At 56.7% G+C, this 16,956-nt stretch overlaps 1 protein-coding gene across 4 annotated transcripts in view; it reads right to left on the bottom strand.

Annotated features, from left to right (window-relative positions):
- TMPRSS6 (transmembrane serine protease 6) overlaps positions 1–16,556 on the bottom strand; it is a 40,033-nt gene extending 23,477 nt beyond the window's left edge. For 3 of the 4 annotated variants that reach the window (XM_055328911.1, XM_055328907.1, XM_055328910.1), the window contains exons 1-6: positions 16,371–16,556; positions 9,398–9,594; positions 5,586–5,719; positions 3,867–3,934; positions 3,162–3,346; positions 2,894–2,935 (exon numbers count right to left, since the gene is read on the bottom strand). In XM_055328911.1, the coding sequence (XP_055184886.1) occupies positions 2,894–2,935; positions 3,162–3,346; positions 3,867–3,934; positions 5,586–5,719; positions 9,398–9,593 (625 nt within the window). In that variant the 5' untranslated portion in view covers position 9,594; positions 16,371–16,556. The other variant, XM_055328909.1, reaches the window with a different exon arrangement.
- Positions 16,557–16,956: the final 400 nt, after the last annotated feature.

Here is a 16,956-nt window from a genome sequence, read left to right as displayed (position 1 = left end):
AGAAAGGTCCAGTCGCTGCCTGGGAGTGTCAAGAACAGCGAGGACAGATACAGAGCCCAGCGGTAGTAGCTTAGCTCAGGCAGTGAGGACCCCAAGCCTGGCGGTAGGGCAGGGAAGACCTAGGGGGTGGGGTGCAGGGTCGCAGTGTGAGCAAAGGGCCGGGGGCCAGGGTGGAGTTTGAGGCCAGAGAGCAAGCTGCAGAAGGGAGCCAGGGCCCAGATCACGCCCAGAAGAGGTGCTTTCTCCAGCGGCCACGGAGTGTTAGGTAGGGCTGGGACGTGGCCGGCTTGGGTCACAGACACCTCTGAGGAGGCTGGGCTCAACCACTGAGCCACCCAGGTGCCCCTTGTTGCTGTGATTGTCCCTGTTTACAGACCTGGGCCAGACAGACCCGGGCTCACCGCATCCTTCCCCGGGCCTTGGAGAATGAGGGCCATGAAGCCAGCCTCGCAGGGGGTCACATGCTTGGGGATGACGCATGCTTGCGTGCCCAGCATAGAACCTCACTCTAAGTAGGTGCTCAGTGCGCGGAGTGACTGCTCTCTAGGTGGGTGTGGGGAGAGCCAGGGGGTGGAGCTGGGAAGCAAGCGCTGAGACCTGTCACCCTTCGGCTGGCCCCCATTGAGGCTCAGATAGAGCCAGTCTCGTGGGCCTGCCCTCACTCCTCCCTTCACGCCTCCTTCTCCAGCGGCACCCACGCTCAGCCGCACCTCCTGAGCCATCAACTAGGAAAGCTGCTCAGCTGTTGCTGATCATTTCTAGTCTTTAAATTTTGCTCCAAGTTGATGCTTCACTTTTGCCATTCTATTTATTTATTTATTTATTTATTTATTTATTTATTTATTTATTTATTTATTTTTAGGCTAATTAAGCAGAGAGGTATGTGCTGGTCGGTCTCTGCTGATAATCAGAAAGATCTCTGTTGACCTGTTATCTTTGGTCACTGGGAGAAAGTATGTGAACACTCCTGGTGCCTTCTCCTCGCCTGGCCTTTGCTCACGCTGTTCCCTCTGCCCAGAGAGCCTCTTCCTCTTCTCCATCTGACAGATTCCTACCCCCTTCGCATGCCTGAGTCTGCCCCCTGGCTCCCATGAAGGCAGCCAGGACCGCCCCCCCTCCCCCGCCCACCTCCCGTAGTCAGGAGAAACTTTTCCTTCCCCCTAGAGGCAGGTCCCTTCCTCTGCTTTGGATTGTGGCCCCTGGTGTCCACCTCCATCCCCGGAGCAGCATAATTCCCCTTCTCCGCTGCCCCTGGGAGCTCTATTCTAGCTCTGGCACTTGGTGTTTTGAGATGCTGTTTATTTGTCTGTCTCTCTCATGGGCTCAGAGCTCCTCTGAGGGCAGGGGTGAGGACACGGTCATCTTGTGTCCCCAGAGCAGGCATGGGGGCTGGCATGGGGGAAAAGCTCACAAGGCCTGTATAAAGGATTTGAACTGTCAACCCCCCCCCCCATTGGACGCTGTGCTCCTGGAGGGCAGGGACTCTAGACTGTGCACCGAACCACGTGAAGACAAGTACAAAGCAACTGCCAGAAACTTGGGGACGAACGGGCAGCCAGCAGAGGCAAGGACAGCCAAAAGGCCCATCTCGGACCAACAGTCAGGACGATGTGGGCACCACCAGTGCAGCATCAGATGACAGATGGTAGGTAGGTAGACAGATACCTAGATCAGCTTCTCACTCTCCTATTCTACTGGCTTCCTCAATAATAAGTGTTATACTATATATTGGCAAGTTGAATTTAAATTTTAAAAAAGGAAGGGATGCCTGGGTGGCTGAGCAGTTGAGCATCTGCCTTTGGCTCAGGTCGTGATCCCAGAGTCCCGGGATCGAGTCCCACATCAGGCTGCCCTCAGGGAGCCTGATTCTCCCTCTGCCTGTGTCTCTGCCTCTCTCTCTGTCTCTCATAATAAATAAATAAATAAATAAATAAATAAAATAAAATCTTTTTAAAAAAGGAAAAAAATAAGTTAAATAAATCTTTGATGTGTGCTCACTACAGTTTTGCTTGAGAATTTCAGCTATTTGAAAATTGTACTTTGACCTCATCGCCTCCATCCACCAAGGAAGTAAGCATTTGACTGGCCAGAAGATAAGAGAGGGCATAACAAGGATTCAAATTCTGCCTCCCTCACTGCGAGGTAGCCGATGCCCTCAGCCTGGCCTCAGCTCTGGGTAGAAGCTCTAGGTAGTATAAGAGGAATCTGAGAATTCAAGAGCTCAGGATGACAGGGTACAGTAGCACAAGTGGTACACTGCACAACTAAGGAGTCTCCAGCCCCACAACTACAATGTGGACAGCGCTCCCTGGCACTGGCACTGAGCAGCAGCACGGTGGCCCTGCTGGTACTTTGCTTCCCAGGGTGCAGGAGGAAGCCCGTGGAACCTCTGGGAGGGAAGCCAGGTGACTCTGGTTATAAGGGTAGGGGTAGGAGGAGGGGCAGATGAGCCTGGTGAAGAAGGGGAAGGAACATGTGAAGGGAATATCCCTGAATGTGACAGGAGTATCTCCAAGAGACCAAGTTTACAGGCAAAGGGACCGATACACTTCGGCCTGGCAAGATGATTTTCTACCATCAGTGGAAACTAGCTTGTGAGCTAATTGTGTTCAGGAATAAAAAAAGCAGAGTCACATTTATGTGCACCTAAATGTGCTACTCACTCTCACACCCCACACAGGCAACGTGCGCACACATGCACACACACATGCACGTGCAATACCTCCCCCCCACCTGCTCAGGACTCATCACCAAGTCTGCCATGGCATCCCCTGGGTTCCTTGGGGTCACTGCTCCCTGCACCCCCGAAAGCCTTGGGGTCCCCTGACACTTGACCAAGCCAAGCAAAACAGCAACTCAAAAGGAAGTGGAGAGGAGAAACCAAAGAGCATACCCAGCGTGGCATTCAGGGCAACTATGTCTTTCACGCTGGCTTCTGTTAAAAGGAAAGGAACAAACAAATAAACAAAGACCGAAAGTAAATAAAGATAACAAAATAAAAACATGAAAATAAAAATCGAAGAGGCCATCTGAGCCAGCCTGACTGAGGTTTACCCTGAGCGCTGACCCCTCAAGGCCCGGCCCCTGAGATCACCCAGCCCTGGCAGGCGGCCTGCAGCACCCGGGCCAGACTGTCCCACGTCCCCCTCCCCGGTACTGACCCAGGATCACCAGGCCCTCGGGGTCCACCTCGTACTCGGCCCTGTAGGGGGCGGGGGCCGAGCTGTTGGCCGTGGACAGCAGCTCCTCCACCAGCAGCGCCCGCACCACCTCGGGACTCAGCATCGGCCGGCGGTGCTCGGGGATTTGGAGGATGAACCAGAAGAAGCAGGTGAGAGGCCCCTCTCTAAGGCAGACAGACGTGAGAGGGGTGGGAGGGGGCCCAAACTCGTGGCCCTGCCCTCCCCTCTGCTCTGGGGAGAGACCACAAGTACGGCCCGCTTACTACCTCCCAGGCACTGCTGCCACCTTCACCTGGAAGCCTCCTAACACCCCCCCAGGTGTTCTCTACCTCCCCATGTCACGGGCAGGGACCGAAGCACAGGCGGTTAGGGGTATGCCACCGACCAGAGACAGATATGTGTGGCACAGCTGGGTCATCCCTGCTCCCACTCCAACCATGGCCTCACCCAATACGCTCCAGGCTCAAGCACGCTGTGGCCACTACCCCATCCTTGCGCCCATTCTACAGGTGAGGAAACCAAGCTCAGCAAAGAGAGGTCACACACAGGCAGCTGAGTTGCCCATCCATGCCTGAGTTTCCCCATTTTAAAAAAGGTCATTGCATCTGAAGCCTCTAGCATCCCCTCCTATTCTTTGAGTCTAAGGTTCTAGTGAGGGCCAGCTGGGGGGCCAGGGCGACTCACCCGAAGGAGTAGACTGAGCTGGAGTTGTAGTAAGTACCCAGGCGGGTGCTGGTGATGAGCTCCTTGAGCTAAAAGGAGGGGATACGGATACAAGAGCCTGCTGTGACCCTCTGCAGAAACCCCTTCTTCCCTTGGGGTGCCCTTTGCTCCTCCCTGAGCCCTACAGGAGGAGGAACCTACAGGGTAGAGAGGCTTGTCCCTGTCCCCCCGGAAGCGGTAGCCATGCAGGAAAACAAACCTCACCCCCAATACCTTCCTTTCCCCATCGACCTAGGCCTTGCCCCCCAGCACTGCCCCCTCCACCAGCTCTGGCCTACACCACACCACCAACGGCTTCTCTCCCTCTGCTCAAAAGTCACCCCTCTCTTAACCATAGGAGACAAACGGGGGCCTGCTGTAGGGGAGGGGAGTGGGGGGACAGGGTAACTGGGTGACAGGCATTAAGGGAGGGCATGTGATGGGATGCCCAGCACACTGGGTGTTCTGTAGGACTGACGAATCACTGACCTCTGCCCTGAAACTAACAATACACTGTTAGTTAATTGAATTTAAATTTTTAAAAAGGGGAAAAAATTGTGTAATATTAGAAAAAAAAGGGGACACCTCAGTGGCTCAACAGTTGAGCATCTGCCTTCAGCCCAGGGTGTGATACTGGAGACCCCGGATCGAGTCCCACGTAGGACTCCCTGCATGGGGCCTGCTTCTCCCTCTGCCTGTGTCTCTGCCTCTCCCCCTCTCTGTGTCTCTCATGAACAAATAAATAAAATCTTTAAAAAAAAAAAGAAAGAAAAAGAAAAGGAAAGTCGCCCTGAGCTCTGGAAAGCCCCACTAGGCTCCGGAGTCTGCTCCCCACCCCCAGCCAGCAGCCACGGGAGCTGGGCCGGGCAGTTTGGGCACCTGCTCCAGGCCGGTGCTGAGGACAGGAGGGGCAGCAGGACTGTATGCCTGCAAAGCGCTTTGCATGGGGCAGAAACCGGCACCCCACAACCCTCTGGGCAGGCACCGCTTTCATCCGCCTTATAGAGGAGGGAAGAGAGCCCTGGGCGGGTCCCCCAATAGCAAGTCCTGAGATGAGGCCGTGGGAGAGTGGTTTGTTCACGGGCAATTCTGGAGAGCTCTGGCGGGAGGTGAGGCAGGCGGGCTAGCAGGGGCACCGCCAAGGTGGCTGTGAAGGGGCAGCAGGGCTGCGGGCGTGGAGGCAGAGGCCAACACAGAGCCCTGGGCGACGGTGGGGCATCCTCAGGACTGTCCCCGCACCAAGGCCGAGGGAGCCGGGGTATTAAGCCGCCCAGGGGTGGTTCCTAGGAATAGCGACCCCTCAGTGCTTCTGGTCTACCCTACTGGGCGGGGTGCAGACCCACAGCCAAAGGGTGGAAGGTGCTGGAGACCAGAGGCCATCCCCAGGGCAGGAAACCACTGCCGGGGTCGGGAGGACCTGGGGGTGGGTCCTGACAGGGTCCCTGCACTGCCCTGTCTCCCCGCCACACCTCCCTGCTTATGCTGTAAGGGGCACAATCAGGATTAATCCGCGTATATTGGACCCAGAGCCCGCTGACTGTCCCACCACCCTGTCCCATGTCCCTCTCCGCCATGCCTGGAACGGGGCTCTGCTCCCAGGGCGTGCTCTGAAGGGACTGACCAACCGGCTTGGCGTGATCAGGGCCCTCCCCACGCCCCCCGCCCCATCCATCCCCTCCAATCCCCGTGGTCCTTCCCTACCATCTTCTGGGCTTTGGCAGTTTCGCTGCGGAAGGCACTGGACTCCCGGCGGGCGAGGTCCTGGGAGAAGTGGCGGTTGAGCACGCGCACGCTGCCTGAGTACACCTGGCTGACGGTGACCTCCGCCTTGTACCCTGCCCAGGACGAAACCGACAGGGTCAACCCACAGGGGAGCTCCTGTCTCCCCCACACCTTCTCCTGCCACCCAAACCCTCGGCTCAGCCTCCAGCATCGTGGGCTCCGAGGCACCACCACCGTCGTCGCTGTCATTGTCATGTCACCCCATGTATTTGGTGACAGTGAGGAAGGAGGCCCATAGACGGGATGGTGTCTTGAAGGCTCCCAGGCAAAGGCTGATGCAATAATCAGTCCAGGATACAGAGGACACAAAAGCTGGGAGACCCACATGGCCTCGAAGGTCAAGTTTGTGGGATAGCACCTCTGTGCACCCTTCCATTCCCCAGGGCGTCCTGGCCACACCTACTGTGGGGGTACGCTAGTAAACCTAGACCTCTGCGTCTCCCCCTGCGGAGCTGCCAGTGGCGGGAAGACGGGCATTACTCCAAGCATCATCCCTCAGGGCACACAGGGTCCATCTGGGAGGAGTGACTTCAACAGGATGCCCAAGGTACAACTGAAGACACATCACAAAGAAATTGGCCCTGGGCCAGGGTGACACCCCCTCGCCCCCCCCCCCCAATAGGAGAGTTGGAGCATCAGCTGTAAAGAGAGGAGGGAGGGAAGTACCTTCAGGGCAAAGGGAACAGCAAATGCAAAGGCCCTGAGGCAGAGGGATCATGGTAAAGACGAGCTAGAACCTCTTTGGCTGGAGGAATCAGGTAAGGGGAGAGGCTACAAGAGAGGCTGGGACCTCAGCAGGGCAGGATTTGGGTCTTTACCGATGCACAAAGGAAACCACGAAGGGTTTGAAGTCAGGGGTGATGTCATCAGATTTCCACTTTGTAAAGACCGTTTAGGCTGATATGAGGAGACTAGATTCATAGCCCCAGGCTTGTGCCCCTATTCATTCGTTTATGCAGTCATCCCACAAGTGCTACTTGAGGACCTACTGTGTTAGGGACTGGCCTAAAGTACTCAGGAATACATCAGTGTAACCATGAATAAAATAATAAAGGATAAAGCCTTGCCCTTAAGAGCTTGTAGTTGACTGAGTCAGACAATTAACAAGCAGAGCAAAGAAAAAATTAGAGGTGCGGGTGCTGTGAAAGTCAGGGAGGCGGGCTGCAGCACAGATGCCAGGGAAGACGGTGGTTACATCAGTCATGTGGACGTCAGTCTATGGGAAGAGCCGTCTAGGCAGAGGGACCGGCAAGTGCAAAGGCTCTGGGGCAGGAGCTCATCTGGTGTATTTGAGAAGCAACAAAGAATGAAGGAGAGGAAAGTAGGAAGAGATGACATGGGGGAGAGGATAGCCACGGAGTCTTGCTGACCATAGGGGACTTTGGCTTTACTGTGGGTGAGGTGGGAGCCATGGGAGGTTTAAGCAGAGAGGTTAGGGACCTTTCTAAAATGATCCTTCTGCTATTTTGCAGAGAACAGGCTCTATGGAAGCAAGGGCAAAAGGAGGGAGACTTGCAGGAGGCTCCTACAGTCATACAATGACCTGTCCAGTAGCCAGGTGAGGGACAACGGAACCTGGACCAGGCTGCGCGGTGGAGGTGGTGAGAAGTACGTGATGGGAGGCAGGATATAGTTTGGAGTTAGAGATGACCAGGTTTGCTGGCAAATTGGGGCTGGGGTGTAAAAGAGAGGAGTAAGGGGGAACAATTGGAAGGATGGAATGGCCACCGATGGGGATGGAGAGGGGTGGGTCTGGAGGGAACGAGGGAGAGCTGCAGGCTGGACAGTGGGGCCTGAGGTACCCTTAGACATCCCGGCGGAGAGAGCGGGCCCCAGCGACAGAGTGGAGCTCACAGAGGGACCCAAGCTGGACATGCACATTCGCGGTCATCAGGGTGTCAGCGACATTGAAAGCCAGCTAGATGTGACCCTGAAAGAAGTAGGTGGAGCAGGTCACAGTCAGGGAGGAGAAGCTGCAGCCACGAGCTGGGGGGAAAGAAGTGACGGCCACCCTGGAAGCCAAGGAAGGAAAGGGTTTCAAGGAGGAGGGAGTGAGATGTCTGGTCACATGCTGCCAATGGATGAGACGCAAGGAGGACTGGGGACTGGCCATTGGATTTAGCAACCTGAGGATTGGCATCCTTGGAGAGGGTGGGGGCGGGGAGCCAGATGGGAAAGGGTGCAAGAGAGGCCGGGAGTGCAGAACTGCAGACAGCTCTTTCTAGGAGTTGGCTACAAAGAGGAGCAGGGACATGAGGGGCACCAGCAGGGTTTGGTGTGGGAGCAAGGAGCGTGCTTGTACAGGGATGGGTCGCGGCTGGAGCCGGGCCCCGGTGCGGGACCCCAGGCTCTGAAGGATGGCTGCCTTTGGGAGGGGCAGGGCGAGGGTTCACCCAGGGGTCGGGCAGGAGGGCAGGTCCCATGGGTGCATCTGGAAAGGCATGCGGCCAGCATCCATGGGGCTTCTCTTCCGAGTGGTTCCATTTGCTCATTGAAGCCGGAGGCAAAGTGTATGTGTGTGTGTGTGGTGGGGGGGGGGTGTGGGGGGGTGTGTGGAGAGGGCAGGTCTGGGAAGAAAGCACGAACTGTCAGCCAGGAGAGCAGGAGGGAAACTGTGAGGCACATAACTGGGCAGTACCAAGGGCTCGCACCACAAGCAGAGGGCACCCTAGGCCCGGGGCCTGCCCGCATGGGGAGCCAGCTGCCAGCCCCACCTCTCCTCTCCAGGACCCCTTTCTGAGTCAGACTGCCACTAACCAGTCATTGGCTCCTCACTTTGGGCTTCTCTGGCCCCCGTAGGATAGGCCCTTTGTCTCTCCCCTTCCAGACGCATCTCTTTGCCCTGCGCCCAGTACCCGCAGCACAGCCTGAGCCTGGGCGGGAGGAGCCCTTCACACAGCTCCCCGAAGTGCTGCCTTTACCCTAATCCCTTTGGGGGCGCAGGAGTTGACTTCCCCCTAGCCGAGGCTTTGGAGTGCTGGTCCCCTGGGTCCCTCAGCCCCATTGGAGCACCCACTCCCTGAGGGGTGATTCACTCCTGGAGCCAGGGGACGAGTTGAGGGCTGTGATACCAGAGTGGGAAGCCAGGCTTCAGGAGGAGCCCTGGGCTGCCTGCTCTGGACACTCTCCATCCCCTTGCACCGTGTGCTGAATTGCACGCGTGCATGCGTGCACACACCGGGGTGTGAAAGCCAGCTCTGGGCAAGGACACCCCCTGGGTACCTGAGTCCTGCGTCTCCCTCCCTTTTCTCCCTACTCATGCTGGGCCCTGGAGACCCAGAGGTGACAGAGCTGTGGTCCCCACCCTGGAAAAGTTCTCAAGTTGGGCTCAAGTGAGCAGAGGCACTAACTCGTGCCAAGCACCACCGGCGCACTGGGCCTTCTCCCACTGAGCCAACTGGCTCCGAGCCCAGGGGCAGCCCAGGAGGGCTTCAGGCAAGTGGAGGCAATGTTCACACTCCTTCTGCTTGTTGGTTCACAAGACCGGGGTGCTGTGAGAGCTCTCCTTCCCTAGCTGCTGGGAGCTGGGGGCGCTTGGCTCCAGCAAGGAACTTGCACTTGGCCTGAGCCCCAGGACCTAGAACACAGGTGAGGTAGCTCTCCCATCTCACAGAACGGAAGGAAGGGTGTTGCCAGGCACCGCTGAGCCTGGAAATGCGGTCTGTCCTGCTGCAGCCCCCACAGCCGTCCCAAGTCGCCCCCAGGGGCCTCTCCCAGGAGGGCCCACTTACCTAGGAAATACCAGAGCAGGACCCCCACCGAAGCTAGCACGACCAGGGCCAGCCACAGGGGCACCAGGCGGAGGTAGTCCCGAACTTTTCTCTTGGAAATTTCGGTGGCCTTGAACATCCCCTCCGGCTCTGCTTCCTCACCGTCACCTCCGTCGCCCTGTCCACCAGCCACTTGGGGGGCCTCGGCCACGGGCATCCTGGTGGAGAAGCAGATCAGGGTTGGCCACGCCCTGGCATCTGCAGGGGGGCTTTTGCCAAAGACCAATGGTGCACAGAAGTGAGACAGCATCCCCGCCTTTTGTATTTTGCTTTTTAAAGATGTGATGTTATTTATTTATTCATGAGAGACACACAGAGAGGCAGAGACACAGGCAGAGGGAGAAGCAGGCTCCCTGTGGGGAGCCCGATGCGGGACTCGATCCCAGGACCCCGGGATCATGCCCTGAGCTGAAGGCAGATACTCAACCACTGAGCCACCCGGGCACCCCCCACACTGCCCCCACCTTTTGGATGAGGAAGACCATAGCTCCAGGAAGCAGCGATTGAGAGAGGACACCGAGTCAGCGTCAGCTCGTAGAGTAGGAAACAAATCTCAGAGCGGCCCGCTCCCGAGGACGAGCAGCAGAGCCGGACTCCATGTGGCTCTGGAGCCCCCGCCCCTGCAGCCGTACCAGCCCCTCTGTGATCAGAGGACAGATGGAGGTTTCGGTGCCTGAGGTGCCCCGGGCCCCCCTGAGATGACATCCACAACCAGAGCACACAACTTCTGTAAGCCAGCTCGTGGTGCCTCTAGCTTTCCTTCCACTTGGGTGCTTCTCCTTCCTCTAGCTTCTCTACAGCACACTCCCCGAAATCCTGATGCTTTCCACTCACTTGAACCCTCCCTGGAAGCCCCTGAGCCAGTGCCCTGCTGGGCCAGGGACCTGTCCTTCCAGGGCTCCCATACCTCTTATCTCCTCACTTCACCAAAGGTCTCTTCGGGACAGAGGAACCGACTCACATTCATTGAGCCTCAATGGGACACATTTCATTTAATCTCCTGTTCACCCAGGGACGCGGGGCTCATGGTCCCCGTGCACTCTTCTCCCTCATGCCCACTCTGAGTGGACACCTGATGTGTATGATCTCACTCAAACCTCCAAACACCGTTCGAGGTTCTGTACCCATTGGACAGATGAGGAAACTGAGACCCAGGGTGTTTTAGCCACAGTTCAGCCCAAGGCTTTCCTAACCTCGTGTTCCCTATGTGATTTGAATACCTGTCACTCACCATCAGCCTCATTGTACAGATGAAAAAACCAAAGCCCGGGAGGCTAAGCCACTGGCCCAGGGTCACTGGAGGCAATGGCTTGACACCTGGGCTTGACCCACAGACGACAGCATGGGTCAAGCCCAGGCGTCGGACTCCCTGCTCCTCCCACCACCCTGGGCTGCTTCCTGTGAAATGAGCTTTTAATGAACAAATTATGATTTAATAGTAACTGAGCTCTGCCCTCTCAGTGCCCCCGGTCTACGGCTGTATTTTCAGGAACCACCCTCTGCCCCCCAAGGTAACCTCTGAGAGTTACTCGGGTTCTCAGGCAGGTTTTCCCACAGGACAGAGAAGGCCCTCCAGCCACCCACCCACCAGCAGAGCGAGGATTCTAGGCCACGGTGAGGTTCCCTCTTACTACATCCATAAATGCCACGGTGGCTTTAAAAATGCATCCCCAGGGGCACCTGGGGGCTCAGTCGGTTCAGTGTCTGCCTTCGGTTCAGATCATGATCTCAGGGTCCTGGGATCGAGCCCCATGTCGGGCTCCCTGCTCAGCGGGGGAGACTGCTTCTCCCTCTCCCTCTGCCTGCCTGCCGCTCCTCCTGCTTGTGCACTCTCAGTCAAATAAATACATAAACAAAATATTTTTTAAAAAATAAAAATACACCCCCAGATATGTGGGTGGTGGTAGGGGTTTCCTTTGGGCTGTCATGGGTTTCCTGAAAATGGGGCTCCTCAGTGGAGCTCAGAGACCTCCCACCTGGATTCAAGGGGCCTCCTGGCCCTCCTCCCTGCTTCCCTGCTCCCCGTCACTCCTCTTAGCACGGTTCCCAGGTAAGAGTGTCTGGCAACCAGTCACAGTGACCCTCACAGTGTCCCCACCCAGTGCAAGGGATGAGGGACTGCTGGCAATTCTCAGCTTCTCAGCTGTGCTGAGACCCCATCCACCCTTAACCAGAGGGCATCGGTACATACGGGCCAGGTCCTGCTGGCTCTCCTGGGGCCACAACCAAGGATGGTACATATCCTGCAATGGTTGGCACAGCCCTGCCCACTGCCCAAAGTGTCCACAGCATCCCTGGCAAGAACCTGGCTGTCCCGACAAGCTGAGCAGCGCTGGATCCGGGGAGCCCAGGTGACAAGCCAGCTCCTTGCCCTCTCTCAGCCCAGGTCCACCCCTTCTGCCAGAGGTGGCCACATCCCTGGTTTCCTCTTGAGTGTGGATCATGAATAGCTAAGGAGCTATTTCATGATGACTTGCAGAACCAGGGGGACTTGGGGCACAGAGGTGACAATAGTGGACATTTACTTCAACGGTTTTATACACACTGTCTCATGTTTGCCCTCAGAGGGGGAAGTAGGTTCTCTTATTATCCCCATTCTACAGATGAGAAAGTGGAGGCACAGAGGCTGAGTGGCTTGGCCAAGGTCTCATACTGGGTTAGCAGCAGAACCAGGCTGCAAAGCCAAGCGGTGTGTCTCCAGAGTATTGTCCTGACCCTTATGCTCTACCCCCTCACACGTGATCAGGGTACTGGCAGGGAAAATGAGGCTCAGAGAAGGTCATAGGTCTATTAGAGGAGGCACCAAGGGGAGCGGAGTCCAGGGTAGGGTGTTCAGTAGGCCTCCCCTCCCTTCTTCTCCCCACTCCCCAGGCCAGGCCTTCACTCCATGGATTTCAGCTCCTTCACACCCGTCTAGGAGGACTGTGAGCATATTAGGAGCTCATTTTTAGGACAGCCACTGTGTAGGGCCACCTGGGTGGCTCAACGGTTGAGCATCTGCCTTTGGCTCAGGGCATGATCCCAGGGTCCTGGGATCGAGTCCCACATTGGGCTTCCCGCAGGGAGCCTGCTTCTTCCTCTGCCTGTGTCTCTGCCTCTCTCTCTGTCTCTGATGACTAAGTAAATAAAATCTTTAAAAATAGGAAAGAAAGAAAGAAAGAAGAAAAGAAAGAGAGAGAGAGAAAGAAAGAAGAAAGAAAGAAAGAAAGAAAGAAAGAAAGAAAGAAAGAAAGAAAGAAAGAAAGAAAAGAAAGAAAGAAAGAAAGAAAAAAGAAAGGCCACGGTGTAAAGACCCAAGATTAGATACAGTCCAAGTTGGCGGGAGATAATTGTTGCCGAGTCAGGAACCTCCCACCTGGACCCCCAGGGCCGACTCCCCCCTGGGCTCCCTGTCTCCCCTCTCCTCCATGCCATGTCCTCACAGTGTCTCCAGACAGCACACCCTCTTCATCTCCAGCCATCCACCTGCTCAGAATCCCCTCATGGCTAATAGCCACCTCTGGACCCCAAGACCCTCCATGGCCAGTCTGCTGCCCACCCTCTCCTGTAGCCCTAACTTCCATCATGGACATCACCCGGCAGGCCTACAAACCACATCTTCATGCAGCCACACCCTCTGCCTGAAGACCTTTGGATTCCCCAAAGGCCCTGTGCAAGGCCACTGCCCAGTGATAGGCCCCCAGGCCCTGAGTAGTAAGGGCCTCCTCTCCTGGGCAGCCCTTAGATCAACAGTATGCCTGGCTTGTGTGTGTGTGCGTGTGTGTGTGCGTGTGTGCACGCACACACGCACACACACTTTTTTTTTTATTAAATTTTTTTATTTATTTATGATAGTCACACACAGAGAGAGAGAGAGAGGCAGAGACACAGGCAGCGGGAGAAGCAGGCTCCATGCACCGGGAGCCCAACGTGAGATTCGATCCCGGGTCTCCAGGATCGCGCCCTGGGCCAAAGGCAGGCTCCAAACCACTGCGCCACCCAGGGATCCCCCGCACACACACTCTAAAGATTTATTTATTTGGGAAAGAGCGAGAGCATGGGGAGTGGGGGCAGAGAGAGAGAGAAAGAATCTCAAGCAGACTCCTCGCCGAGTGTGGAGCCCGAAGTGGGTCTCAGTCTTATGATCCTGAAATCACCACCCGAGCTGAAACCAAGAGTCAGACGCTCAACCGACTGAGCCACCCAGGCGCCCCTAGTATGCCTGGCTTTTGGCTCCATGTCTCTCCCCCACAGGAAGGACAGGTCTGTGTCTTATTCACCCCTGCTTTCCCATAGAACTCAGGACAGGCTCTGCTACATGAACGAAAGAATGAATGGCTAGGGCCTCCCTGTCTCCAGGCTCCTGGTGCAGTGTTCTCTCCTACACCTCACTGTCTCCAGGACACGGGACTTGAGGGGCTAGGAGCTGAGGCTTACATCCCTTGCCTGTCTATGGAGGCCTGGGTTCGGTTACTAACCCATCCCGTTTTTGTCAGGTACCTGCTTGGTGCCAGGCTCTGCTATGGCCATGGAGCAGGGTGGCAGGTGGGGGTGCTCACATGAATAAGAGACCTCACTCTCGTCCTTTTGGGACTGAGAGCCCATCAGGAGATAGACAATTGTGACAACTGACAGCTGTGAAGGTGATCCACTGCTCTTGTCTTTTACTGTTAGACTGCCCTCCTCTGACTGGGCCAGCTCCCCCCACCCCCATTATTTTCAGGATCTAGTCCATCAGAAAGGTCTGTGGCTCTACTTCCAACCACCCCCAGAACCCAACCCCTTCCTGGCACCTCCGTGGCTCCCACCATCATCCAGGTCAGTATCATCTGTCACCTTGACCTCTGCAGTAGCCAGCCGTCTGGTCACCCTCCCTAGCGAATTCCCACACCACTGCCAGACTGGACTTCCCACCATGTTCCCTGCTTGTGGGCCTCCCACGGCTCTCATCTGTCCAGAACAGAGCCCAAAGCCCAGATGCCAGCCCACAAGGGCCTATGTGACATGGTCCTGGTCTTTCTGTCCTCTCCCACCCTCCACTGCAGCCACTCCCTTCAAAATATCAAGTACAGGCCACCCCAGGACCATTTAGCTTGCTGTTCCCCCCCCCCCCCCCCCGGCCAGTAACGCTTTCCCTTCAGTTTGCCCCATTGCCTGCTCCGTTCCCTCCTTTTTCTTTGCTCAGATTTCTTCAGAGCACTTCTCATAACCCAAATGGCATGATATGCTCATGTGTCCTTTGTCTGTCTCCTCTCTGGCTGTAAGCTGCTCCAGAGCAGGGGTGGGATGCTGCTCTCTGCCCTGTGCCCTGTCCCGACAGCAGAGCTCAGCACTTGATAATTGTTGCCGAGTCAGTGAACGCTAGGATCCCCGCTCCTTTCCAACAGCTGGAGCTGGAGTGTGCTGCGGGCACGCGTGGCCTGGCCAGCCTGGCCTGCCTTCTTTCTCCCGGCTCCCTCTTTTCCCTTCTGCACCCTAGTGACATTGGACTTGCTGGTTATCAATCCTATCAATAATGAAGATGGTAGAAAACTTAGATCAAGGGCTCTTCGCTCACTCTGCATGAAGAGCATCACACAGATTGTTTCTTGAGCTCTGAAAATGCTTACTTGCCACCTGGCTTTCCCACGCATTCTTCCTTCTGGCTTTGTATCCCTCCTCTGACTTGGCCAGCTCCCAGCTGACCCCTGCACACCTCAGCATAGCTCCCACCACTTCCTGGCAGCTCTCCCAGAGTGCCCCAGGTGGGGCAGCTGCCTCTCTTGAGGCATCCTGGGCCACCCCCATCATTGCACAGTTCACCTTGGGGGCATTCTCTGCCCCCTGATGGGGAGCCCCTGGAAAGAGAGGCTGGATCTGCCCCCAACCGACACAGGGGCCTGAAGCTTCTTCTCTGACCTGAGCACCTGGCACCTGCTCCTCCTGCTTTCCGACCACTGGGGTGTCCTCAGTCTGCCCACTGGAAGCTGAGCTCATGGGGGGTTGCAGGGCCGGGCCTCCTCCTGCCCACAAGCTCTTCTCTGGACAATCCCACAAACCACAATCTCTTTCAGCCTCCAGGAGCCTGGGATGTTTGCTTTGTTATCTCTATTTAATGGCTGGGGAAAAGAGGTACAGAGAACTAAAATGATTTACCAAGATCACTCATCCAAGGCAGGACAGAACAGGGAGGAAAAGAACCAGAAATCTGATGTTGGGCCATGGGAGGCACCTCCTCGGGCCTAGAGCAGATCCCTGCTACAAGCAGTTTGTGTGTGCCCAGGAGTGGGGGTATGTGCTTGGAAATCCCTTCCACAAACACAAATCCGTTATAAACTCATACACAGTGTACACACTGAGGTACATACACATCTGTCGTGACACACAAACTCATGGGTGCATTGCTCACTCTTCACATGTGTGCATGTGCACGAGCATGCACTCACACACACACACACACACACACACACGCAGAGCCAACTGCATTCAACTCTGAGCCTGGGCACTAAGGGTGAGACTATTTTGCAGTGTGAGACTCTGGGCCTGTCTCCCACATCAGGGAGCCCAGGTAAGTGTGTGGGTAAGGAGGAGGGCATGTCCAGTCTTGCAGAGCGAGGGTACGGTGCTCAGCCTGGCAAATTGGGCCTCTCGTCCACTCAGTCCCTGCTCCAGAGTCCACCAACCCCACCTTTGCCCAGGCCCCCAGCACCCAAAACCTGCAGCCCCTCCACTGCCCCTGTACCATCCCTGCGCCTGGCCTCACTCCACCCTGTCCTGCCTCAACCCCAGCTCTAGGGATTGGACCCCTGGCCTCCCGCTTACCCAGTCACTGTCTGGCCGATGAGGCCCCGTAGACCTGGCCTCAGAGCAGGGCAGATGGCTTGAGCCCCAGCGAGTCAGACCTGGCTCTCAGAAGGGACACTGACACCAGGTCATTCTTGGTTCCTGGGCCCCTGCTCCGGAGGCCCCCGCTTACCTTTGGGAGTGGCAGGTGGGTGCCGGGCCTGCACGCAGGCCACAGAGCCTCTGTTTGTCCGGGCCAAGGTCTCCCCACCCCCACCCAGCCAGCCTGGGCTGGATCAATGGCCCAGAGCCATGGCCAGGGTGTCTGGCCCTTGTCCCCTGTGGCCTGTGGCCCCAGGCTCCATGGGCCTTCTGCCGGGTTCAGGTCGGCACTGTGACTGAGCACAGGTAAACAGGCCGGAGGCAGAAGCCAGGCAGTGCCCGCCCCGCCCCGGCCCGCCCCGTGGGCACCCCGGAGCCTGGCAGGCAGGTGCGGGAGATCTGAGCTCTCCCCTGAGGCCTGTTGCCTGGTGATGTTCCTGCCTGGTTACAGCCCCTGGTCCCTTAGAGCACGAGGCAGGGATGACTGAAGATGGGGGGCTGCGCAGAGGGGCCCAGGCGGTGGGGCGGGGACTCACACGGGTCTCCTTACCTAGACTGCTGAGGCCGGAGGGGCCAGTGGCAGAGAGAAGGGGAGGCTGGGCCCACGTGGTCCAGAGACAGAAAAGGAGAAAGTGGGGTGGGGATGGGGTTTGATGTTATTTTCTGTTCAGCTGGAA

Source organism: Nyctereutes procyonoides, unplaced genomic scaffold (genome assembly GCF_905146905.1).
Source record: "Nyctereutes procyonoides isolate TBG_1078 unplaced genomic scaffold, NYPRO_anot_genome, whole genome shotgun sequence".
Lineage (NCBI taxonomy): Eukaryota > Metazoa > Chordata > Mammalia > Carnivora > Canidae > Nyctereutes > Nyctereutes procyonoides.
This window is presented reverse-complemented; position numbering and strand designations above follow the sequence as displayed.